At 45.2% G+C, this 27,111-nt stretch overlaps 1 protein-coding gene across 3 annotated transcripts in view; it reads left to right on the top strand.

Moving 5' to 3' along the window:
• Positions 1-7,273: 7,273 nt before the first annotated feature.
• The window catches only part of CHCHD3 (coiled-coil-helix-coiled-coil-helix domain containing 3), a 142,814-nt gene continuing 122,976 nt past the window's right edge, over positions 7,274-27,111 (top strand). For 2 of the 3 annotated variants that reach the window (XM_051771863.1, XM_051771862.1), the window contains exons 1-2: positions 7,274-7,435; positions 9,187-9,262. In XM_051771863.1, the coding sequence (XP_051627823.1) occupies positions 7,274-7,435; positions 9,187-9,262 (238 nt within the window). The remainder of the gene's footprint in view (positions 7,436-9,186; positions 9,263-27,111) is intronic. The other variant, XM_051771864.1, reaches the window with a different exon arrangement.

Below are 27,111 nucleotides of genomic sequence, written 5' to 3'. Positions count from 1 at the left end.
AACAACTTGACTGCTCTCCAGTTTGGGTTTGGATACATGAAATTGAGTTCTCCTGAAGAATAAAATATTTCCTGCTTTAGACAAGTGATGTTGATCCATTTTTCTCCAATAAAGCTCAGGCCATTGGATTCAACCCCAGGTTTAACTTTCCCCCGAAGATCCACCATAAAATTGAGGCTTGTTCACTTGGCATGAATTTCCCTGTGGGAATGGAAGGGTTTCAAGGAATGAATATCCAGGAGTACTAAAAATGACTCTTAGTTTTGAACAGTGAACCACCAGCTCCCAGCCCTGAAGAGCTTTGAGTGTTCCTACTCCATTTTTAAGCTGCATCCACATCGTTGGAAGTGTCCAAAAAAAAAACCCACATGAAAGTGGCACCTGAGGACACAGTTTTCAGAGTCACAGAACCATCAGAGTGGGAAGGGACCTCTGGAGATCACCCAGTGCTGGTCTGATGGTTGGACTTGATGATCTTGGAAGTCTTCTCCCACCTGAACAATTCTGAGATTCCATGATTTTGAAGTTCCATCCCACCCCACTGTTAAATCTCCTACTTGGTTTGTGAACTGCTGGTGCACACTGGGTTGGACAATGTGTTGGACAGGCTGGACAAGCTGAATTGTAGAAAAAAAGTCCCTTTAATAACAGTGGAGTCGATGTCCCAAAACCTGATGACTCCCAAGGGTCTGGGGATGGGATTCAGGACAAGAGCAGTGAGGAATTAGAAGGATCTCTTCACCTTTCCAATGGATAAAGAGACAAATCGCAGCAAAACTTCCATGGCAGGGGGTGAAGACTGTCAGGATTTGTATCCCAGCTCCCTGGATTTTTCCAGACCCCTTTGCAATGCCCCTGGGGTGGGGGACAGGAAAGAATTCCCCATCCTGTGGGACCCCTCAGCTTTTCTCCACGTGCTCCCTCGAGGAGATCCCACCTTGCACAGTAGAAAAGTATTTTCCATCCTTATCTTTCCTTTCTGTTTTTCCTCTCTTGTGCCTTTTCCATGGTGTCCACAGTACCCCCAGGCTGAGGCTGAGCTCCTCAGCTATAAAGGGTTTCCATGTCACTTGGGATGCAGCATCCAGGTCCCCATGGGCAGCCAATCCCTCCAAATCCAGGCTGTTATTCCATGTTTCTGTGAAGCTCAGCCCAGCCCACTGTGCAGACCACAGCCTGGCCTTCCTGGGTGCTGGGGAAGCACAAAAAGCTGCCAGATGAATATCAGCTAAAGACTTTTCCAAGAAGGAATTCTGCATTTCAAAACCGAGGGAAGGAGGGAAGCATCTAATGATGCCGGGAAAGAAGAAATAGTGAATATTAACTGAGGTAACTTCAATCTCTCCCTCCCTTCAGAGGGAGCAGAAAGGAGGGATAATGATCAAAAACAGGGATTGTGGAAGCAAAGCTCCCAGGCCCTGTCCCTCAGGCACCTGGAGCGAGGCAAAAGCCACTCTCTGAGTCCCCCAGTCCTTGATGCTCCCGGCAGGAGGCCCTTGGATGTGTCCCAGATGATGCTCCAGCCCAGCCAAGTTCTGGGATGAATGACTCCACGGGGGGCAGTGGCCTGGTGCAGGTCAGGGAACATTGATGTTAAACACTAAATCCTCCTGCTTTTGTGCTGGAGCAGCTGGAATCCAGCTCCATCCAGCTCCGTGCTGCTCCTGGATTTATGGATTGACAAAGGGGCACAGACCACCCCTGACAGGCAGAGCCAGTGATCACCTGAATCCATGGATTTCTTTTCAGTTCAGTCTGTGGGACACTGTGCTGGGAACCCCCACGTTCATTTCTGCAGCCCTTTAGTCCTTCCTGTGCATTAATAAGACAAATTCTGGGGGGGAAAAAACCCCAATACACAAAGTGCTCTGTGTTACCAGAAACACCTTAATTTGGATTTTATTTGTGCTGAGGGATGGAGGACGAGTCAGCTCTGATGATATTTCGGGGGCTGGGTGCTGGAACGAAGCTTAATTTGAGTTTAAGCCCAGAGGACTGTTGTGCAGAGGGAGATCTGGGCTGTGCTCAGGCCACCACCTGTGTTTAGGGTGGAACAGGAACATCACCCAAACAACCAGACCCCTGCAGAGGGACCTTGTGCTGGAAGGCCTGAACACCCTCATTCCTTCCTCTCCTGCACCAGGAGCACCTCAGGCTGGTTGGGAAGTTTAAACTCAAGTTAAAACCAGTTGTTATAAACTGGATGAACCACTTAGGAGGGAGAAAACAGGCTGGGAAAAACCCACTTGTAAAACACAATCTGAACACTCTGAAACATCCTCAGGTCTCTCCAATTTGCCTTTTTTTTTTGCAGTGCTTGGGAATTCCAGGATTATTCACACACTCCTTGCTTGGAATTGCTCCAATCAGGCCCTTCATTTTTTTTTTCCTTGGTCATTTAATCAGTAATTAGGCTGAGTGAAGAGGAAAGCCAGAGGAGAAACATTTGGGAAAGGATTTTTATTGTTCCAAGGATTTAATATTCAGGCATTACAGACCTGAGTAAATTCTAATTGTGTTTCTAACTCTACGTTTAATAAATGGACCATGGAGAGGTTAAAAAAAAAAATAAAATAAAAAGGGCTGTGAGCAGTGGGAGGAAAAAACAGGAAATGAGGCCATGAATCAAATCTGGTTTTGGAGATGACAGCGGGGCTGGATACAAACCCAACAGTCAGATAAAAGGGTATCAACATAAATAATCACAGATTAATATGACATTATGTTAATATATTACACTTTAAGGCCCGTGGGTAAATCTGAGGGCCCTGACCTGCTTAATGTCACATTCACCTTTTCTTTATTTTGCTCAGAAAAAGGGGAATAATTCATCCTTGATCAAAGTGTGAACTTTGATGGCTCAGGAAATCAGTCCATGCAGGTTTGGCTCTCCCTGGATATCAACAGGGAACTGTTGGCAATGTGGCAAAATCCAGGCAGGTTCTGGTCTTGAACTAAAGACAATAAAACTCTGACTCTGAAAAGTGAAATAATGACTCAAACATCAATTCTGAGGCGAGTCCTCAACCTGCAGCTTCTGCAGGAGCAGAATTAGGACTGAAAACAAAGGAATTCTGCCCCTTTTTATAACCAGGTCTTGGGATGAGTTTGCAAAGCTCATTTAGAGGAATTTGATGGCTTGGATTAATTTGCCCTGCAGGTCTGACTTGTGCCAAGAGCATCAAGGGCAGTGGGATTTGGCACAGCAGGAGTGTGAAGTCCTTGCAGGGCCTAAAGGGGCTCCAGGAGAGCTGGAGAGGGACTGGGGACAAGGCCTGGAGGGACAGGACACAGGGAATGGCTTCCCAGTGCCAGAGGGCAGGGTTAGATGGGATATTGGGAAGGAATTGCTGGCTGGGAGGGTGGGGAGGGGCTGGAATGGATTTCCCAGAGAAGCTGTGGCTGCCCCTGGATCCCTGGAAGTGTCCAAGGGCAGGTTGGATGGGGCTTGGAGCAACCTGGGCTAGTGGAAGGTGTTGGGGTTGGGCCTGGATGGCCTTTGATGTCCCTACCAACCCAACCCTTTCAGGATTGTCTGTATGTCCTGAAGACACATCACTTCCTCAGGAAATCTCCCTTCCAGCAGCAGGCCTGGGTTCCACCCAGCAGGGAGGATTAATTCCATACTTTGAGCATTTGCAGACTTGGCTACAACATTCATTGCTGATAAGGAGAAACTCAGGACCTATCCAAGCCCTTCCATGCTGAACATTTCCCAGGAACAGACGACCAGCAGGGGAGAAGGGTAAAGTCACCCAGTACAACGTGCTCCCCGTGACAGTGACCGGGCAGGACGATCCTCCCCGGAGCAATCCCTGCCAGCAGGTGTGCAGTGAGCCATCCCCACCTCCCCCAGCCAGGCTTTCCATGGCATTTTTAAAGTCCTGAGACTCCAATTTAACAGCAAGTTGTTCCTGGGCTCATTAGGATTTGTTTGGGAATGTCTGGCGCCGCCGTCCTTCGCTGCTCTTTGAGTGGAATTTAGGTGAGGAAAAACTGAGCACGGAGTGGTAGAAGAAATGGTTTTACCACTGAGGAATGTGTTCAGACAAGGACAAGGCTGGACAAGAGGATTGTGTTTTAGCAAAGTTATAATCTGGGTATGGGAATGGATATGAGGGAAAAGCACATGGCACCAGAAAAAGTGAAGGATTTTAACCCAATAATAATAATAATAATAATAATAATAATGATAATAATATAAAAATAATGATGATAATGATGATGATAATAATAATAACCATCTAAACATTTTATGGGGCACTGGGGAATCCTGGAATGCTGGGGGCAGTTCTGGGCCCCTGAGACAGGAGAGACACGGAGGGGCTGGAGCGTGTGCAGGGAAGGGAAGGGAGCTGGGAAGGGTCTGGAGAATTTCTGAGGGAGCTGGGGGGGCTCATCCTGGAGAAAAGGAGGCTCAGGGGGGACCTTCTGGCTCTGCAACTCCCTGACAGGAGAGGGGAGCCGGGGGGGTTGGGTTCTGCTCCCAGGGAACAAGGGACAGGAGGAGAGGGAACGGCGACAAGCTGTGCCAGGGGAGGGTCAGGTTGGACACCAGGAGGAATTTCTCCATGGAAAGGGTTGTCCAGCCCAGGGCAGGGGTGGAGTCCCCATCCCTGGAGGGACTTCAAATCCCTGTGGATGTGGCACTTGGGGACATGGGGCAGTGCTGGGAATGGTCGGACTTGATCCTGGAGAGCTTTTCCAACTTCAGGGATTCCCTGGTTGTGTGACTCAAAGCTCCTGCTTGTTTTCCAGATCCACAACGACACATTTGAAGTTCCCCGGCCTCAGATGGATTTGCTGCTCACACAAGACCAAAGTGGGCTCAGATCCATCAAGATCAGGAGCAATTAACAGCTGTGTATTGACTGAGACACTTTTATTTGTCATTCCTGTTTTATGTTGTGTTTTTCCTCGGCAGAAATGTGCTCCCAGTGACCACTGAAGGGAACTGGTCCAGTCAGTGCTGTCCCACATGGACAGTCCTCTTAAAAAAGCCCATTATTTGTTTGAACACATAAACTGTTTGCAGTTTTACACAGAAAAGCTTCTCCTTCTGGTTGCAAATTGCTCCTGAGAGTTGTGAGCCGGGCTGGAGTTTATTTGCCACTGGTTAACAAATGATTTTTGGGGCTCCAAACTTCCTGTAGCCTGTTCTGACTTTAATTTCTAATACTTTTTCCCTTATTTAGCACCATCCTTGAGAGAGCTCTCAAACAGCTCTGACAGTCCACAGAGAGAAGCCCCTGACATATGGATGGCTTTGGCCTGCAGCAAAGAGTCTTTCATTTCCAACTATTAAAGGGGAGCCATAAATCCTGGGGTACCTCAGCCCCTGCTCTTCCCACAGCCAGGGAACCTCCCAGGCACACCAAAACCACCCAAAGCCATTTGGAGATGGAATTCTGCCCATTTGTCCTGAAATCTTCATATGTTTCCATGGTCTGTAACTTCCAGTCCCACAAAACAATCATTAAAAAAAAAAAGCCCCCAAAACAAAACCCTGGCAGGAAATAGAGCTGTTGTTAAAACCTCAATTCCTAAATATAAATCAGCAAGACTGGTGTATTTTCACTGAACTCTCCCAAATATAGGAGAAGAGCTGCTTTCTGATTTGGGGCTGGGCATTTATTCACTGAATAAATACAGTTTGACCCCTAAAAATAGATGCAGTTTGACCCCTAAAAATAGATGCAGTTTGACCCCTAAAAATAAATACAGCTTGACCCCTAAAAAACACTCCTAGTGGAGAAAAATAAGGAAACTCAACCCACTCAGTTTGATGCTCAGTGTGAAGACAGAGGGATTCCCAATCCATTTATTCCCTTAAAAACACACAGTTCCCTCTCACAGAAAGTGGTTCAACATCTGTACAAACCAGGCATAAAATCACATCCAGGGAACAGCTCTAAGACCCCGAAATATTCCCAAGCAGCTTTTATTTGGGAGCAAAGTGGCCACCAGCCAAGGCTTCAGCAAGACCTGACACTGCTGAAATGTTGGTTGATAGTTTATACCCAAATAAAAATGGCTTGCAAATATATCAAAGGGCACGTGAGCAGCTCTGTTGATGCAGCCAGAGTGGGGTTTTCATGGAGGCAGGGAAAGAAAATGCATCAGGATGAAAAAATCCTGATGATTATTGTGCAAAAACCACGCTGGGGCAAATTTCTTCCAAGTGGAACTGAAGATTTTGGTGTCACTCTGGTACAAATAGGCTTCCAGTCCTTGAGCCAAGACAAGAAGGGTTTGGAAAGGGGGAAAAAACAAAGATAAGGCTTCCCAAATATCATGGTTGTTATTATTTGTGTATTGCCACAAAGTCCCAGCAGAAGATTTGGGGCTTCAGGAGGTAAAAGAGGGACCAGATGAGAGACAAAACAAAGTGTATTCAGGTTGGATATCCTGGATCCACAGGGAAGGTTTTACCCCCAGAACAGCCACATCCAGATGCAGGTTATCTTGCAGGCTGAAAGGGAATGGATTAGGTGTTAAGAACATTATTAACCTCTCAAAGAAAATTATGTGGCCAAGGAGACTGTGCCAATGGGAATTTCATTCTGTTATGGGGTGGAAAAGGGGATGAGGAGCCTGGGGCACTCAGCCCACCCCACACCACGGAATCCTGGAATCGTTTAGGTTGGAAAAGACCTCCAAGATCACGGAGTCCAACCATTCCCAGCAGTGCCAAGGCCACCACTGCCCCGTGTCCCCAAGTGCCACATGCACAGGGATTTGAAATCCCTCCAGGGATGGAGACTCCACCCCTGCCCTGGGCTGGACAGCCCTTTCCATGAAGAAATTCCTCCTGATGTCCAACCTGAGACTCCCCTGGCACAGCTTGAGGCCGTTCCCTCTCCTCCTGTCCCTTGTTCCCTGGGAGCAGAGCCCGACCCCCCCCCGGCTCCCCCCTCCTGTCAGGGACTTGCAGAGCCAGAAGGTCCCCCCTGAGCCTCCTTTGCTCCAGGTTGAGCCCCCCCCCAGCTCCCTCAGCCGCTCCCGGGAGGGATCCCGGCAGGATCAGAGATGGTCAGGACTACATTACCCAGCGTGCCCCGCGCATGCGCAAACACCCACCAACCCTTCCCCGCCGCAGAGCATCACGGGACTTGTAGTTCTTATCCGCCCCGGCGAAGTTCACCCCGAAAAAAGTTCCCGCACGGTTCCGGTACCTGTCGCTCCTCGGCCGGGGCCGCGCCGTTCCCATGGCAACGCGCCGCATCAGCCAATGGGGAGCGCCGTTCTACGCGCGGAGGCGCGCGGCGGGCCAATGAGCGGCGTTGTTGCTGCGGGGCGGCGCTGGCAGCGCGCTCGGAGAGTCTCCTTGGGACCGTCCCCGGGCCGGGCCGAGATGGGCGGCGGCGGCAGCACCCGGCGGGTCACCTTCGAGGCGGACGAGAATGAGAATATCACCGTGGTCAAGGGCGTCAGGGTGAGCGCGGCGCCACCTGGGAGGTCCCCGGGACACGCCGGGGCGCTCCGAGTCACCCTCGGCCCGGGCTGACCCGCCGCTTCTATCTCCCTCTCCCCCATGTTATTCTGTCCCTGTTCCCGCCCCTTTCTCTGCCCCTGTCTCTTCCTGCCCCTGTCTCTCTTCCCTCCCCTTTCCCCCGGTGATTTCCCCCCTCTCCGCTGTTCCAGCCGGGACAAGGACCCCCGGGGGTTTTCCCAGCCCGGTGACCCGTTTTAGGATAAATGTGTGACTGGAGGAGCTGGGTTCGCCTTTCCGTGACCTCCACATGCCGGAGCTCCTCCCTTTCCCATGTCCTGCTCCCTGACATTCCCTGTGTCCGACTTCCTGTGCGACCGCGGAGCCGTTCCCTGTGTGTCCCTGTTTGTCGTCAATCCCAGGATGGTTTGGGTTGGAAGGGAACTTAAAAATCGTCTTGTTCCAACTCCTGCCATGGGCAGGGACACCTTCCACTAGCCCAGGTTGCTCCTACCTGGCCTTGGACACTTCCAGGGATCCAGGGGCAGCCGCAGCTTCTCTGGGAAATCCATTCCAGCCCCTCCCCACCCTCCCAGCCAGCAATTCCTTCCCAATATCCCATCCATCCCTGCCCTCTGGCACTGGGAAGCCATTCCCTGTGTCCTGTCCCTCCAGGCCTTGTCCCAGGTCCCTCTCCAGCTCTCCTGGAGCCCCTTTAGGCCCTGCCAGGGGCTCTCAGCTCTCCCTGGAGCCTTCTCTTCTCCAGGTGAACATTCCCAGCTCTCCCTCTCAAGGCTCCTCAGTGTTTTTGTGAGGGAACCTGTTAAATTTTCCTTCTCGGAGGCAAATGCTGAGACTCTGAGCTCTGTGGGGGAAAGTACATCCAATAAAAGTCCTCTAATACATCAGGAAAGGACTTGTGACAAAAAGAACTTCAGGAAATCTTGCAGCTTAGGAATTTCTCCAGGGAAGGCAGCATGTAGCTCATCCCAGGGGTGACAATGACTCCTCTTTTGTTCTTCCTCTCAGGGAGGTGCAGAACAAGCCCTGACAGTTCATTCTGGCTCAGCACAGGAGTGTTTTCCTTTCCTTTCCTTTCCTTTCCTTTCCTTTCCTTTCCTTTCCTTTCCTTTCCTTTCCTTTCCTTTCCTTTCCTTTCCTTTCCTTTCCTTTCCTTTCCTTTCCTTTCCTTTCCTTTCCTTTCCTTTCCTTTCCTTTCCTTTCCTTTCCTTTCCTTTCCTTTCCTTTCCTCTTTCTCTTTCTCTTTCTCTTTCTCTTTCTCTTTCTCTTTCTCTTTCCTTTCCTTTCCTCTTTCTCTTTCCTTTCTCTTTCCTTTCTCTTTCCTTTCCTTTCCTCTTTCTCTTTCCTTTCTCTTTCCTTTCTCTTTCCTTTCCCTTTCCTTTCCCTTTCCTTTCTCTTTCCTTTCTCTTTCCTCTTTCCTTTCCTTCTCTTTCCTCTTTCCTTTCTCTTTCCTTTCTCTTTCCTTCTCTTTCCTCTTTCCTTTCCCCTGTATCCTATATTTTTCCACCCTTTTTCCACGAGAGGCTCCATCCTGCTGCTCGGTGCAGTTCTTTGGAGCTCTCACCTCGCAAACGAGAGGGTTAAAAAGTTTCTCTTGCTCTGGGAATTGAATTTTACCAGCTGTCAACTCTTCTATTGGCTTTCTGGGCTCTTTTTTTGGGGAAGTTTGAGTTCATTTCCCTGAGAAATGGGATCCAAAGGAGCCTGACTGTGAGTGGTGTTGTGTTTTCCAGCTCTCCGACAGCCTCATCGATCGGATGAAGGAACCCTCCTCGCCCTCTGGGAGATCCCCCCGCTCCTCAGGTGCAGGTTTGCTCCTGCTTTTTTGGGCTTTTAGCTGGGAGGAAGGGAAGGAAAATCAAATTTGCCCTTCAGAGCTTTGTAATGAACTCATTGCCCTTTTTGGAGAGATGAGCTTCTTGACATTAACTTATTTTTGTGGGTTTTTACGTGGGTTTGAAGCTCCTCTTGGTTTTCTTCTGACATTAAAGTGCAAAACATCTGCTCATCAGACTTGGTTTTCCACAGTATTGTCACTAAAACCTTGTTAAAAACACCACAGAACAAGCAAAAAACCCAAATAATTCTTGAGTTCTGAAGGGCAAATTCTTGCTTCTTTAATCAGCACTGAGCTTTGTTCTGCTGAAGTTCTGCTGGAATACACTCCAGCAAACATTAAAAGGAAAATATGCTGTTTTCCTGTTGTGGAAGGGTGGAAATAAGTGACACACAGATGGGTGGCTTTCTTTACTCCTTATATTTCATTACTGAGGCCTGTTCTGATGCATCAAACAGTGTCTGTGCCAGGCAGCCACTGCTCTGATTTAAAATATTTCAGCACAGGCTGCAGGAGTGGAAATGAAGAGCAGAGATTGCAGCTGGAGATTTGGGGAACCTCTAAAGTCCAAGGAAGACTCTTATCAGTGCTCCAGAAATATTCCTGATAACAGGAAATTCCCTTGGGGCCTTTTGCCTTGATACTTAAAAAAAAACCCAACCAATCCAGGGAACTCAGCACTGATTAAAACCAAGCCCTGTGGCAGCTTTGCAGCAGGACTGGAGTAAATAGAAGGAGCATCTTTCTTTCTTCTGAAGCATAAAGTTGTTTTCCTGGTGCTTAATTGAAGGTGTCTGTGGTGGGGTGTCTCTGTCACACCATCCCAGAGTGGTTTGGGTTGGGAGGGACCTCCAGGATCATCTCATTCCAACCAAAAAGGGAATATTTTTTTAATGTTTTTAAATAGTACCTTTCTCTTTTTGTTTTTTTTTTTGCCTCTATTTTGCTTTGGTGATGAATTATTCTAGGTACAGGATTTATATAAAATAACAGTTGTCCATCCTTCCTGCTTTCCCTGTGCTCTTTGCTGCCTTTCCATCCTCAAACCTGGATTAGGGACATGATCTTGTAAACAATCACCTGGGAATTTGGGCTCTGGGAGCTGCAGGTGAAGGCTGGGACACCCCAGGAGTTCTTTGCTAATTCCCAGCCTCTGCCAGGGCCTCCCCACCCTCACAGCCAAGAATTCCTTCCCAATATCCCACCTTGAGCCTTCCTTTCATTTCTCATTGTGTGTGGGGGGAAAGGGGGCTTTGGGTTTTTTCATTCTTTTGGATATTTTTATTTATTGAAAGACTTGGAGCAAGTCCAGAGGAGGTCACTGAGTCCATCAGGGGGATGGAGGATCTCTCCTGTCGGGAAGGGCTGGGAAAATTGGGATTGTTCAGCCTGGAAAAGAGGGTTTGGGGTGACCTCATTGCAGCCTTTCAGTACCTGAGGGGAGTCTACAGGAAAGATGGGGAGAGACTTTGGAGAAGGGATGGAGGGACAAGACAAGGGGGAATGGCTTCAAAGTGACAGAGAATGTGTTTAGCTGGGATATTGGGAAGGAATTCCTGGCTGGGAGGGTGGGGAGGCCCTGGCCCAGGTTTCCCAGAGGATCTGTGGCTGCCCCTGGATCCCTGGAAGTGCTCAAATCCTGGTTGGAACACCCTGGGATGATGGAAGGTGTTGGGTTTGGAACTGGATGGTCTTCAATGTCCCTTCCAACCCAAACCATCCTGTGATTCTGAGAATTCCTTGAGCGTCCTCGAGCTTGGAAAACCTTCTGGAGCATTTCTGCTTGCAGAAGGAGTGGTTTTGGTGCAGTTCTTTTACATCCCAGCCCAAGAGCACTTTACAAGAATAAAAAAAAGGTGTCTGGAGGGAGAAACATTAGAGCTGTTCAACCCAGCCCTCTCCTCAAGTGAAATCATGGATAGCTTTTGCTGGAGGAATAATGGATGAGGTTACATGAAAGAATGTGCTTGCCAATAATGATGAATTTATTGACTTCACTTGGGGGGTCAGAAAATGAAATTACATCCACTTACACGGGCACCTGACATCTAAATACAACATCTTAAAGCATCTGAGCCTTGCCTGGATCACTTTCTGACTTCTGAGTGATATTAAATGCACTAAAATATTTAACAAGTGTAAAAATCTTTCCAGTCTGCCTGTAATTCCTAAAGCAATATTGATGGAAGGTAATTTGGTCAGACAACAAGGGTGGGTTTGTTTTTTGGTTTTTTTTTTTGTTTTTTTTTTTTTGCTGGGTGTGTGTATTATCTCTAAAGCTTCAGTCAGAGCAGACAAAGGGAATGCTTTCCTTCATTTTTGCTTAGTGGATATTGGAAAATCCACTAATGGTTTATTATGGGGGCAAAAAAAAAAAAAAGGAAGAAGAAGAAGAAATGCTTAAATTCTCAGGAGTCTCAACACCTCAGACAAGCTTTTTTCCCCCCTTTTGCAGAAACAGATGATGCTGAGGACACATTTTTCCCCTTTTTTTAAACTGTATTTGTTATTTTTGTCGTTTTGAGAACAAATCAGTCAAGGATTTGTCACAAACTCTAATTGTTGTGGAGTAATTGTGGAGGAATTGGGTTAGACCTTTGCATTTTTTCAGGGCTTGATTTTTGGGGATTGATATCTTTTTTTTTGGGGGGGGGTTGGTTTCTGTCTTTTGGTGGAGTTTCTGTGGCCTGGGGTGTCCTGGCTCAGTCAGAAGGATCGTTGGGATGTCCAGGAATGAGGATTTGAAGAATTAGGTTGGAACTGGAGAGACAACCAGGATTTAATTGAACTTTGGGAGAGCAAACTTCCAGAGAGAGCAGGTTGGTGAGGTCACATCAGAGGCAGATTTAAGGGAAGATATGAGATCCTCAAGGACAAACCTCTTCCAAGTGGAAGAACAGTCCATTCCAGCCCCCAGGAATGTGAATGGATATATTGGGAGGCTGGGCTGGCTGCTAACAGAGCTTTGGGGTAAAAACAAGCCCAGCATGAGGGGGAAGCTCAACCAGGCTGGAAAATGAGTGGATTTGGGGGTCAGGAGAAGGCCCAGGTGTCCTTTACCTCCCCTTCAGCAAGGTGCTCAGCATTCCCAGTATCCTTGGATCCAGGTTGGGATAACTCAGGGTTACAAACCCTGCTTGGATGTGCAGGGTCAGAGGGTTGTGGCCGCTGGGTCAGGCTCTCCCTGGAGCTGCTGGAGTGGGATTCTGCAGGAGTGGAACAGCTTTATCCATGTCCTGGAGCAGGAAGTGGAGTAGAGGCACTTCCATGCAGGTGATCCCAAATTTAGGGGGCAGTTGGAGGGCAAAGCTGTTCTCCAGAGGGCCCTGAAATGGCTGGAGGAATGGGTAAAATCGAGCAGAGAAGGTTTTGAGGACGCCCAACAGCAGCATTCCCAGAGCTCTGGGGATTCCTGGGAAGCTGGTTCTTCACAATGCTGATTGTGTGAGGGCAGGTGATGGTGGAAATAAAGAATAACTTTGAAGCAGGAGAGTGGAAATAAGGAATAACTTTGCCAGGATGAGACCAGTGAGACGCCAGGAGGGTTTTCCCGCTGCCACTGCCCGGTCTCCATCCTTGGAAGCTTTCAAGGTGAGTGTGGAAAAACCCTGAGCAATTTGGGGCTGATCTCAAGGCTGACCCTGCCAGGAGCAGAAAGGTTGACAAAAGAACTTCCTGTGGCCCCTTCCAGCCTGAAGGATTCCGTGGTTTGGGTGTGGAAATCCGTTTGCTCAGTCAAACACAGGATTTTGGAGCTTCTGAAGGTGAGAAGGGACCACTGGGACCACCTGGACTGGTCTCCTGCCACAGGAGAATTCTGACACCAGAGTCATTGCCCTTGTTCCTTGTTTGTTTTTTAGGGAGATTTCTCTTCATTGAATTTTTTTTTTAGAGAGTTGCAGCACGTCCTGAGGATATTTAATAATTATGGCTAGTCAGGTACTGCGTGGAAAAAGAAGTAAAACTGGAATAGCTGATGATCAATGTTGTTGGAGGCTCTGCAGCATTGCCTGTGAGTTTGAATTCTGTGTTTGCAGTTTTTATGAGTGTCTGGAAGTTTACAGAGTTTGCCTAAATTTGTGCCAGTTGAGCAAGAACCCTCTGCAAATAAAAACCCCGGCGGTTCTTTGCCCTTTGAGGCATTAATTGCTCATCCACCCTTTTGTTGCAACAAGATTTTTTTTTTTTCCCTGTGTAAACTGAAAGATGAACTGACATTTGTGATTTCCATTGGTGGGATTCCCCTTATTTTTAGAAAAGGAAAAAAAAAACAGGTTTAGCAGTGCTGGGGTTGATCCCCTTTGCTGGGAGACACCAGTAGAAGCTCAGGCAGTTCCATGTGGATTTACCCCCTTCCTTCAGGATCCAGGAGAGCTTGGGCTCTGCTTTTGGTTTATTTGTTCTCCTCTGGGTGTCCTCATAAAGGGTTTTAAACTTTAGTGGTCCTTAAACCCTGACATAAATCAGGTGGGAATCCTCAGGCAACACACTGGAAGCCTGGAAAGCCACGATTTGCACATTGTAGATTAATATTAATATTAATAATAACAGTGCATTGCCACTGCATTGTCACAGGTAGCTTTTATTTGCAGTGATGTGTATTGATGTTTTTTGGGGCTAAAGGTTCACTCTTGAGGGGAGGGATTTTATTATCCAAAGGTGAAATGTTTTGTAGCTTCCCTGAAGGTGCCAAACTCAACCTCTGTCAGTGCAGCAGCAAATCTCCAGTGCAGCCTGATATTCCTGTCACTGGATTGCAGGAGCAGAGGGAAGGTAGAATTCTGCATGGGAGGTGAAGCCAGGAGTGCACAAATGAAGGTTTTGTGGAGGGGTTCTGGGGTGGCCTCTGGGTTTGTCCTGAAACGGGGCTGAAATTAGGCTGGAAAACCAGCAAATGATGTTATTGAGTGTGGAAAAGAGACATAATTGTGTAAGAGGAATTTGTGCTTCATCCCTGGAAGTGTCCAAGGCCAGGCTGGAGCAACCTGGGCTGGTGGAAGGTGTCCCTGGCCATGGCAGGGGGTGGATCTGGGTGATCTTCAAGGTCCTTTCCAACCCAAACCATTCCATGGACATGCAGAACCTGATGAATGTTCGTCTCACTTATGACCAGAAATTTTTTAAGGTGTGAAGGAAAAAAGCTGGAATGTTCCTGGGTTCCTCCCTGTATTCCCAAGATGTGTCCAACTCCAAAGCTGCATTTGGCTTCTTCTCTGGAATATTGTCTTTGAGGTGTCATCTTTGGCTGCCTGTTCTCATTGCATTTGGAGTGCTCAGACATCCCGTGGAATGAGGCATTTTAAACTAAAGGTGGAACAGGAATAAAAGGCAAAAGGTGTTGAAACTCCACCTGCAAATATCATTTTTTTAACCTAAAATGTGATGTTACAACTGACCTCATGTAATGCTCTCCTGTCTGACCACGTGTGGTGTGATCCTAACTTGGTGTGCAGTGATCTGAATCATCCAGAAACACCCTCCAAGGGCAGCTGAACTATTTAACTGAAATAGATTTAAATATAATTTAAATATACTCCAAGAAATGACACTTGTGTTTAATATTAGGCAGGAGTTTGACACGATGCAAATTTGTTTTAAGTTTGATTAAAGAAGGTTTTTACAATGAGGGGGGTGAGGCCCTGGCCCAGGTTGCCCAGAGAAACTGTGGCTGCCCCTGGATCCCTGGAAGTGTCCAAGGCCAGGTTGGAATTCTGAGGTTTCCAGGGGTTCTGAAAATGGAGGAATTAGGTTTTCAAGAGCCTCTGGGATTGAGGGATTGATCCCTACGTGAGGGTCAGGGAGAAACCCAATCCATTGAGTTTTGTCAAATATCAGGGGGACATTTAATTGATTTGGGGGGTTCTCATTTTACAGCTGAGAGAGAACTTGGGATATTTCAAATGGAATTTAAAGGAAGAGCACTGGGTGTGTCCTCCTACAAATCCTCAGGTTCACTGCAATGAATTCCCCTTCTCTTTAACAAGCACATCCCAAATATTTCCTTTGCAATTCTTGGGAGATAAGAGTTAGAACCAGCTGCTTTTTTTGATTTGTGCCTGCTTAAAATAGATGATCTTCCAGGATTTAGCAGGAAAATCACCTTGGAAAATCACTGTTCTTGTATTAACTTCTCATAAGTGTGGTCCTTGGATTAATTTCTCCTGAGCTCAACCCAAAAACTGGGGAAACTCTGGAAACACAGAGGAAAAATTCACCTGGGAAAAAAGGCTGGACAAAGCTCGTGGAACCCTCTGCAAAAAGGAGTTTTAAGGCCTAATTATGGAATTCTTGCCATTGCCTTTTACTGGTTCTGAGCACTGAATTATTTCCCAGTTCAATCCTGGCCTTTGAGCACAGGCAGCCAGAGCCCAGCCTGACTTAGGCTGAGCTTGCTGAAAATGGAACCAGTTTACCCACTGGTTTTTAAGCCAGACTTGTGGCAAGACTGTGTGGTGGATTTTCTGTGTTTTGGTTGTTTTTAGTGTTAGAATTATTTAAAACCTTATCTGGCAACCTGTTCTGATTGTTTTTCTGTCTTTTTTTCTTAATTTTGGTTACATTCTCCATTAGAAATCAGAATTTGATGGGAGAAAATGCCTGTTTTGGAGACATTTGCCCTGGTCCTTGTTGGAAATCTCCCACATGTGTCCTTGCAGGATCAGGATAAACCCCTCCTGCTCCTCCTTTGTCCTTCAGAGACCTTCCTGGGATTATGGGTCAAAAAGACCAGATATTGGCAAAGATAAAGGGCTTTGTAATTTAAGGGATTGTTGGAATAGAAGTCATTTAGAGCAGTGAATGATTTTTTTTTTAATCTTAAGGAATAAATTCAAAAGTATTGATATTTTTAACGAATAAACCCCAATGACCAAATTAGAGCTGTTTGATTTCACCAGTGTCAGTCTTGATAACACCATAAAGGAAATTGTTATTCTGCTGCCTGGAATCATCTCTGTTTTTACAGCACAATAGGTGTTCTTATCCAAATTTATCTCAGAGTAGTAGAGGAGTTTAAATGCCTTTTTTTTTCCCCCTTTCTATTATTGAAAAACACCACTTCTTCGGTGTAACACAACTTGCAGGCCTCCAAGTAATAAAACCTTTTGCTTTTAATAGTAAACTCTGCTTTTTCTTCCCATCACCATTTATTTACCAGGCAGAGAATCTTCAGTGGGATATAAAAGAACACTTTAAATGGGTGATTTATCACATTAAGATGAGAAGAGAAGCTTTGTTTTATTCTTTCATCTCCAGGCAGCAGCCAAGTGTTACTAAAGCTCTTCATCACTTGTCAGATGAGGCAGGTTAAGTGTATTTTTTTTTTTGGTGCTGCTGCAAAGCTCTGGGTTGGTTGTTTTTTGGTTAAACAGCAGGTCTCACTTAGAGACTGCTTTTCCTCAAGAGAATGGGATGCACTTTTACCTCCTGCTCCTGTTTTTTTCCCCCCCTATCCTGTTTTCCACGTGCTCTGAACTCCTTGACTTTCAATGACTTCATGTGAAAATTTATCACTGAACTTTTAGGGAAGAGCAGCCTGAAAATTGCACTTTTCAGGTGCTCCAAGCCGTTGGTTGGTTTGAAATCTAAATTTAAAAAGGAGGGACAGGACATTTCTTCCCTGTTTTTACCAGTTTGTGTCCCTCTGGCAATTCTTCCCAGAGCTGTTTTGTTTGATTCCCATTTTTAGCCTCATTAACCTTGTTTGATTTCACCTCATGTTAATCACCTAAAAACCAAGGATCTATTCCAAGCTACTCCTTCAGGCTGGGGGTGAGAGATGGAGGTTCATCCCAGCCTGTTCTCCTTAATCTCTGGAATTTTACCCTGAAGGAATCGAGTGGTTCATCCAAGATGCTTGATTTTTCTTTTTTTTCCATTTTCTTTACCATTTTCTTTATTTCTTGGGCTTTCTTTTATGAGGAATCATCCTGAGAGGAAGGACTCAGTTAATCCTTGATGCTACTAATTGACATTTCTCAGCCAGGGGAGACGGAATCATTAAATTTAAGGAGGGGAAAAAAGAAATATCAGCAGAAATTGGTGGGAAGAATTAGTAAAGGCAGTGGTTGAAAAGTGACTTTGGTGCTCATCTGAAATTCCAGGAAGCTGGAATTTTTGGAGAAGCATCCCTTTGGTCCTCAGGCAAAACTTAGTTGTCAGTTGTATTTGTGTTGAACTCACTGGCTGCTTTTATTCAGGAGAAAAGAGATTGTTTTACACGAGAAAAAAGTGAATTTCTCCCATATTTCTGAACTAATTGGGAGCATCTTTGCTGACAGATTATTCCTTCTCCTTAGGATTTTCATATTTCACCTCTTACCCGCTAGAACAGCCTCTTTTTTTTGCCCTGCACTTTTAATTCAATCCCTGAATCCACTTTTCTGGTATTTGAGGTGTTTTTCCAGTTGCTGTTTCGTGCTGGATTAACCTACTAAAGGTGGTTTATTCCTGGAGTGCAATTGGATCTGTTAATTGGCAATAATCCTATTCATCCATCTGTAATATCTTGGTTTTTTAACAACTAATAACACTAAAACAATAAACTAAATAGTTGGAGAGCTGCTGCAAGTATTTCATCAGCTGAGGGCCCAGACCCCTGCAAAGTTATTTTCATTAAAAACAGAGGTGCTGGATTAATGGTTCTGTGAGACTTTTAAATGTTCCAGCATTTCTGTGTAATTTCTGAATAATGAAAAGAGCCATAAACATCATAGTTTTGGGTTTGTTTACTGCCTGTTTGCAGTTTATTATTAAAAGCAGCAACACAGGGCCACATTTCTGAGCTGGCAACGCTGTGGCTGCATGCTCATAATTAAACTGAAATAGAAATTAGATTAAATATAAAGCTGGAGAAAGACACATTATGATGCTTTAAGCCACCGCTTTCCTTGGGAGAAATAAATCCCCTGTGCCTGTGCAAGGAGTTATTTTTGGGGTGCATTTCTTTGAAATGATGAATATTGCCTGTTTTTAATCTGACCCCGTGGCTCCTGCTGTTAACACCCCGTGAAACAAGCTTGCTGCCACTTTGGCACTGAATTAACTTCCAGCTTCTTCTCCAAAATAAACATGTCAGAAAGTGGGAGTGTCCTCAAGGCATGAGGAAATCCTTGGAGCTGCTTCCCATTCCAAGGGATTCTCAACTGCAGGATCTTTACACAGAGGTTGTTTAACTTCTTTCCCTCTTCCCCAGTCAGGAATTATGACCCTGGACTTGCTTTTCATCTGAGCTGGATAAACCAATTGTGGAATTACTGCTTCCCCTGTCCTTATGATTTGATGTGGAGATAGTGACCCTTTTTCCCCCTGAATAATCAGCTCCTGCTGGAAAATTGTTAATCCCTTTAAAACTTAGTGCTTGGCTGTTACGTGGCCTTAAATGTCCAGGGCAGGAGTTTGATGTGCTGATTTATCTTTCCATGCAGCTCCAACCTCTGGGAAATCTGTTCAATGGGATCAACAGATGTATTGATGAGTGTTATCTTTGGGTGAAAACCCTTTTTTCTTTCATTAACCTTTCCCTGTAAAGACACACTTTCACTGCTTGTTTTTTCCCCACTGTCGCTGCTTCATGGGCTCCTGTTTAATTTATTTTTCTCTTCCTTCTTTCCCAGGGTAACTTTGGAATTTATTAGCCAATTTTAACCCCACTGGTCACAGATTTCTAAAGGGTAATGAGTTGATTTAAATGTTCTCTGAAATCTTGCCAAGGCTTGGTGACAATGTGGGTCCTGATCTGGTCATTGGCCAGTTTAGAGATCACAGATTATCTTTGTGCTGTTGAACTGATTTGCAAAGGGAAAATAGCTGCTCCTGTGTCCTGCAGTGCATGTTGCAGCTTAATTGATTGGAATATTAAGAGTTTTGTTGCTAGAAGTTTCCTCAGAGGGGGGTGTTCAGCACAGATCGGGGAGCTCCACAGTGGATGCAGAATTGTTGCAAAAGTCTCTTGTTTCCATCACTCTGGTCTTTTCCTGGTTTAATTACAGATTTGCCTCTCTGGATCCCCCTGTGCTTCCCCTTCCACCTAAGCAGTGCTTGGAAAATTCTGCATCATTCTTTCCATCCTCCTTCCTACTGGATTTCTTCACCAGTCCTGTAGGTTGGACAAGACCCTTGAGATCAGAGAATTATGGACTGGTTTGGGTTGGAAGGGACATTAAAAGTTCATCCAGTGCCACCCCCTGCCATGGGCAGGGACACCTTCCACTAGCCCAGGTTGCTCCAACCTGCCCTTGGACACTTCCAGGGATCCAGGGGCAGCCACAACTTCTCTGGGAAATCCATTCCAGCCCCTTCCCACCCTCCCAGCCAGCAATTCCTTCCCAATATCCCATCCATCCCTGCCCTCTGGCACTGGGAAGCCATTCCCTGTGTCCTGTCCCTCCATCCCTTGTCCCCAGTCCCTCTCCAGCTCTCGTGGAGCCCCTTTAGGCCCTGGAAAGATCATTATTGAGTCCAACTGTGGAAAGGCAGAGCCAGGGGAATCATGGAGAGTTGCAAGACTGTGGTAAACCCTCTTCCATCAGCGATCCTTTGGGATTTGGGAGAGCTTGGGTCCGTGTGAAGGGGATGGAGAGGTTTTGGAAAGCCCTGGAGCCGGTGGTGGTGCCTTTGTTTCCTGATGCTTGGCTGGAACAGACATTTAATACTGGAATGAAGAGAGGCCTGGACTGCTCTCAGTGCTCTGGGGATGGGTCACAGGTTGGACTCCATCATCCTGGAGGTCTTTTCCAACCTCAGAGATTCCCTCTGAGCTCCTTCCCTAACCCTGTTTTCCTGCTGGTGGAAAGGCCCTCACCGAGGCCTTTCCCAGGAGTGATGAACAGCTTTGTGACTCTCCCAATTCCTGCCCAAATCCAAGAGCTGGAATTGGGGAAAATTGGCTTTTCAATGCCACTGACAGTGCACTCCATGATCCTGGAGGTCTTTTCCAACCTCAAAGATTCCCTCTGAACTCCCTCCCCTGACCCTGTTTTCCTGCTGGTGGAAAGGCCCTCAGCGAGGCCTTTCCCAGGAGTGATGAGCAGCTTTGTGACTCTGCCAATTCCTGCCCAAATCCAAGAGCTGGAATTGGGGAAAATTGGCTTTTCAGTGCCACTGATTCACAGCTGGAGAATCCTCTGTAGAGGTGATGGTGGGAGGTGAACTGAACATCCATTTTTGCTGGTTTTGGAGCCCTGACAGGACCAAAAGGCCCATTTGGGAGTGTTGGGCCTGAGAAACAGTGGTTGGTAATTCTTTGCAATTCCCTTCTCAATGCAGAACTCGAGATGTTTTAGTTAATAAACCCTTTTACTTGGCTCTTCTGTGGAGAAATACATAATTATTTCACTGGCCTCTCCAGTGATGGAAGGAGTTTGGGGAAATACACCCGGTGAAAGAGTTTAGAAACGATTTTGTCCGAGCAGATGAAAAGGATCCCAGTAAATGTCCCTGTCCTGGCAGATAAAAATGGCTTTACAAGAAACTTCTGAACCCTAAAGATCAGGAATTGGACAACTTCAATTGTCCTGAAAGGGACACCACGTGTTTAATCCTCTTGAAAGGAGAATCATAAAATCCTTCTTATCATTGCTTACAATGTGATTATTTTCTATTTTTTTCTTTTTTTTTTTTTTTTTAATGTGGAATTACAGAATCCTGATGCTTTTATCCGTTGTACTGACAAAGAAAAGCTTTCCAGTGTGTGTGGAGTAGGGATTACTCACCCAGCTGAAGCAGCAATTCTCAACTGTTGTGTCCAATCTAAGGCAGGGACAGACTTGTAAAGGCGTGTGAGGCTTTTAATTAAAATGATTATTTTTATTAATAATTTTACAATAATATTTATTTATATAATAAATATATAAATAATATATTTATATAATAAATATATGGCTATATGCAAGTAAATATATATGTAGAGAATAAATATATGCATAATTAATCATTTAATTAAAATTATTATTTTGATTAATCATTTCAAATGGACGGGATGGCAAAAACGTCTCATGGCTGAAATAAAATAAGAAAAATAGGATTATTTCCCATCTCTGGAAGTGGGGGAGAAGGATGGGTTATGAAGCTTTGGGTGAAATAATTCTCTGCCTTCTGAGGGTGTTGAGAGCAACTGAAAAAGTTCCATTAGAACTTCCCACCATTTACCCCCCTATTACAGCAGGAATTCCTGGAGAAAGGAAAAATTAGGTGACTTTTTTTTTTTGTTAACACACCTTTTTTCCCTCAATCCACTTATTGGTGAGAAATGACTTTATTTGCTGGCTGTCACACATTTCAAGATTTATTGCCCACCTTTCATGTTCCTTCTCTTGAACTTCCCCGTGTCTGTCACCTGTTAATGTAGAATTTAAATCCCCCGTGGCAGGACATTTCTCCTGTGTCAAAATTCCATATTTTTGCTTAATGAATCAGGACATTTATTTAGTTGCAAGTCTCAGAAATGAGTTATTCTTGTTAAATATCCCTGTCAGGCCCAGGCAGGTACAACCAGACAAAAACCTCCTCATCTTGCTCTCCCTTGTTTTTTTTTTTTCCAGTCCCCCCTCCTAAATCCCTTGGGATTTACTACCAAAGCTCCAACACTGAGGGGATGTTGAAAGGAAAATGCTCCAACTCTAATAGGAACTAAGTTTGTTTTGTTACTTGTGGCTCATGCACGGTCTGGTTTCTAATTTAAATCAGAATAAATTGATTGATGCCCCCATTTACATTGTAAAACAGAGAGTGTAACAGATGCAAGAGTGCCTTTGGAAAGTAAAATATTAAACATTTCTAAATTATGCACACTTAATTGTGCTGGTTTGGTATTTAATTATCCTGCGAGCTCGTTAAAGTATCGCTGCACATTACCAATATTTAACAGTTAATACAAATTTCTGTCCTTGGAGATGTGGTTTGTGCTTGTGCTGAATTCCTGATTGGAGGAAGTGCCTGGAATTGGGGATTTCAGGGGAAGAGTTGCTGGAGAAATTCGTGTGAGGCTGAAAACAGAGTTTAGTTTTGAGAACGCTCTTTAAAAGGATAATTAAGAAAACCCACAGCAGTTTAAATGCTGCTCTTTAAAGCACATAACTTATTTCTTTTAGTGTTTTTAGGGTTGTTTTTTTTTAGTGCTGGTGGAATGAAGGGATGTCCATTATGTTTTCATTGAATGCAAGGCTAATTTTGACTATTACAGGGTTAAAGAGCGTTAGAAACCTAATAAATTTTAAAAATAATTGTATGCCAGCTATACTGGTGCACTGAGAATTACAACATTGTCTTGCTTCTTCTTCTGTTCTTATCCCAGCAAATCCAGGCTCTTGGAAAACTAATAATTAAGGAATGGTGTCATTGAATGTGATCTGAGCACACCAAATGTTTCCCACGGCTTTAATTGACATTGAAATCACACTTGGATTTCAAAAAACAGGAATCTCCCTCTTTTCTTTGGTGGGCAGGGAATATTTCTGGGGCTTTATGGAGAATTTGTGGGTTTAGGAGTCCTTTAAGGGTGAGTTTTGGGGCTGGTCAGAATGACCTGCTGGAGAGTTCAGAGCTGGAGCTCCACTCAACTCGTGGCTGGGGAGGTGGGGATGGAACATCCCCCGTGGATTTCCCAGGACACCTCAGCCTGGACCTCAAGGAACTGAGTTCAGGGGTGACCCAAATTTTGTTTCCATGCTCGAGACAACTTGGAGAATGTCAGGAAAGGGAACAGCATTTTCTGGTTGTTTAATTGAATGAGAAATACGTAATTTTTCCCCGGTTTAGTGGAAATTATTGTGTGTTACTGGAGTGCCTGTCATTTATCTAGTTGGCTGCTCTTTCTAAATTAAATTAGGGATTTGAGATTTTGTCTTTTCTCTGCTGTTCAACTGAAATGGCTGCTCTTCATGAAATCACAGAGTGGTTTGGGTTGGAAGGGACCTTAAAGACCATCCAGTTCCAGGACACCTTCCACCCTCCCAGGTGGCTCCAAGCCCCATCCAACCTGGCCTTGGACACTTCCAGGGATCCAGGGGCAGCCACAGCTTCTCTGGGCAACCTGAAGAAAGAATTTCATCCTGTTGATTTTGAAGATTTTTGTGTGACCTGTGGAATTTAGGTATGGACCCAATTAGAGCATTTATGAAGCAGAAAGAATAAATGGAGGGCATTTCCATATTATAATATTCACATATTACACATCTCAAGTTGGAATGTGGGTGGGAAAAGTGTGGAAGACCTTTAATATGTGGGTGAGCCCCCAGGCTGAGGTTGGGAAGGCACCAGGCTGCCCGTGTGGGCTTCCTCATTCAACATTTATGGCTCCTAATGCACAGTTAGGGATTTCCCCCCTGATATCTTCATTAATTAGAATGTTTTCCAAGCTCCACTTGCCCTGCCAGCAGCTGGGACAGAGGATGGGGCTGAAGGCAGCCCTGAGAGGTTCCTCATCCCGAGGGGGCTGGGGAATGTTCATCCTGGAGAAGTGCCCTGTTGGGTCCGTGCTTTGCCCGCCCCGATGCTCAGCTGCCAGTACCAAGTATTGCAAGAAATGCTGCAGGAATTCACTGGGAAATAGTTTTTCCAGCACTAAAAAGAAGCCTTCCTGTTCCTGTTGATGCTCAGCACATCCCTTGGAGCTGTGTTCTCCAACTCCACCTTATAGATCGTGCACCTCGTTGCTGTTCTTTGGTGGTTTGGGGTTTTCTTTTTCCTCCTCCTTTGGATTTACCTTTACATTTCAAATATTGCCAAAAAATAGTACAAGAATAAAGATCTTTTCAGTGCTGCCCTGTCAGCTTCACTGCAGTTTTCTAACCTTCTGTGGTGGAAGGATGAATAGAAACCAAGAGCTGCCTTTTTTTGTGTAATTATAGTTTATTTAAAGCCACTCTGGGCAGGGTTTGGAGCAACCTGCTCTGGTGGAAGGTGTCCCTGCCCGTGGCAGGGGGTTGGAAGGAGATGATCTCAAAGATCCCTTGCAACCCCAACCCAAAATGGGTTTGCAGGGACACCTTCCACTAGCCCAGGTTGCTCCAAGCCCCGGCCAGCCTGGCCTTGGACACTTCCAGGGATGGGGCATCTCCTTGTTGGTTTGAAGGCAGAAGTTTTAGCCCCAGAGCTCCTTGGCTGGAGGTCTGGAATTCAAGCGGAGAGGCTGGAGGACCTGGAATTGTTAGGCTTGGAAGTGTCATTCCAGCAGGGAAGTTTCTGAGACGACAGAACCAGTCCCTTCGTGGTGGTTCACAATAAACCCCAGGCACACGTGAAACAAGTGCTTTGGACCTGGGAGGAGAAGCTTTTTTGCCCTCAGGTCAGCCAGCCATGGAAATGTGTTGCCCAGAGGGGCTGTGCTGTTCCATCCTGGGAAGTCTTTTTCCATAAAATCCCATATTTATCTCTTTTAAGATGGTCAGATGTCCTGGGGGGGTCACATATGGTTCCGTGCTGCCCTTGGAGTTGCTTTCTGAAGGATCTCCTGTTCACTGGACAGGTTTTTTAGCAGCAAAACTTTCACTAAATAGCTTAAATAAACTTGTTTATTTTCTTTCTTCCCTTTTTTTTTTTTTTGGTTGTAAATTCATTCTCTGCATATCATTTATCTGAGCATTTCCTAAAAGGCCTTTGATTGTATCAAACCTAAGTGTCTCTTCATTAATGACTTAATGCACCTGCCCTTTCAAGAGAATTTACTGAAGCTGCCTGCTAATAAATGCTGCTTCCATTAATGATTTTTTGCAAATGAGAGGCTAATGGGCAGATCCCCAGCTCTGCAGGCTGGAAGTGATTTGATTAATTTGTGCACATCCCATTCCTGGTTTTGCAGGCTCACATTTTGGAGGCTGCAGGTGTCTTGCTTTCCCCGAGGTGGGTTGTTTATTGCTTTGGGTTGAAATCTTGATATCCTGCTGATTATTTCTTTTTTTTTTATGAGGCAACTGCTTTAGAATGAGAGGAAAAAGCTCTAGATTTGGATCTTGGGATGAGAAAGAGCAGAGGAGTTGGAGTCAAACACTATGGGAGCAGCTGAGCTGCACCTGCCCTTGTGCACCAACCTGAGGAATAAAATTGCTGAGGGCTCCTCAAAAATTGTTGTCATCGTGTTTTGTCTTGTCTTTTCCCTGCTCCTGCTCCTGGAGTTCCAAAATGGAGCACATTTTATATATCTGGACTTGCTGGGAATGAGAAGCTCCTCAGGGCCCTTCTCTCCTCTGCCCTCCTCAGTTGTCCCTGTGACTCTCCAGAGCTTTTTGGACCTGGGAAACATGGATTTGGCTTTCTGGTTTCTCACCTGTCTGATGCTGAAGCACAAGTGGGAGAATAAACACAAAGGCTTTGCATGTTCTTTTTCTTTATAAATATATTTTTAACAGAAATCAGGGGTCCTGGCCTTTTAAAAATGTGGCAGGATAAGCCCTTTTTCAAACTGTTGGATGGAATCTTGGTCTCTTCCTTGTCTGGAAAAAACTGAATGGGAAAAGTGTTGAAACCTTCCTTTTCACCACACCATCCTTTCACCCTTCAAGTCCATCTGAAGACATGATGCCAACTGGAATAATTTAACAGAAAACTGGAGTAAAAATGCTGTAACTTTTATTCTGGAATTCCTCTCTTCTGTTCCCTGGGCCTGGTCGTGGGTTTTGACCAATAGACACAGAGTGGATGTAATTTATGGATTCTCCAGATCTATCCTTGGCTCTTTTGACCTCTTGCTTTCAGGACTTAAAGCTTTAAATACAAAAGGATCTGAATTTCCCTTTTCATGTTTGTAGGAGGAGGGGAAATTACCTGAACCAAATATGTGCTCTTGCAGTGTATAAAAAATGGTTTAAATAATAAAATAACAAAAATAATAATAATAAAAATGGTTTCAATAATAACAAATGGTTATTTAATCCATAGCCTTTTTGAAATTTGAACCTGTGCATGAAAGGGGGGGAAAAAGGACCACGTCTTTCAAAGGTGGCCAGATAAGAAATATCAAATCTCCACAGTGGTTTGTGATGGGAGCTGTGCATTAGCACCCTGAAGAACTTAAAATATTAAAGGGGGTGGGGATGGCTAAAAAAAATATTTAAATTTAATTTTTAATACAATTATATTAATATATGAATATTTTAGCAGTCTTGCACCCCCCAGGTTCTGACATTCCCCGGTACTTCAACAGTCAACAGTCTTGTTTTATTGCCCTGGAGTCTGAGCAGAAATTGCCATCAGAGAAATGTGATTCATTTATCTACAGTCTTCTTTTGCAATAAATTAGCTTTTCTCTTTTTAAATGCTTCTTCCCCCTGGAACAAATCCCTCTTCCTCCTAGAACTGCAGCTTTTTTAACTGAAACACCACAAAGTTCCCATTTGGGAGCTCCCCAGTTGTATCTTACAATAATTCTATTGAATGATCTATAGCTCCACTTTTATTCCCTATTAGTAGCTGGCTGATCAATGAGCAGCTTAATTGATTGTTAAGGGCAAATGTCTTTATTGGCTTTTCTTTTCTCATTACGACTTAAACCATTCCATGGTCTGCTGGAGTTCTTGTACTCATTTTTTTTGCACTCCAGAACAATAAATTTCGTGATGCAGATGCTGCTCAACAAGATATTGATGCTGCTGCCAGCCCAGATATTCCCAATAAAACAGGGCTTGGCTTTTCCAGCCGGGTTGGTGGCGGCGATGTGGGAAAAGTTTCATCCTCACCTCGGAATTTGCACCTGTTTTGTTACGTTTTTAGGCTGGGCTCTCTGAAATGTCCCCCCCATTTTTCCCCTCTGTGTCGTCTCAGCATTCCCTGGAGATTGATTCCAGGATATTGATTCCTTCTGCTTCCCTTAAGATGTTTATAACTGAAT

Source organism: Manacus candei, unplaced genomic scaffold (genome assembly GCF_025592945.1).
Source record: "Manacus candei isolate 608988 ecotype Guabito, Panama unplaced genomic scaffold, ASM2559294v1 h1tg000146l, whole genome shotgun sequence".
Lineage (NCBI taxonomy): Eukaryota > Metazoa > Chordata > Aves > Passeriformes > Pipridae > Manacus > Manacus candei.
The sequence above is the reverse complement of the archived record's forward strand: the minus strand, read 5'-3'. Positions and strand labels throughout refer to the sequence as shown.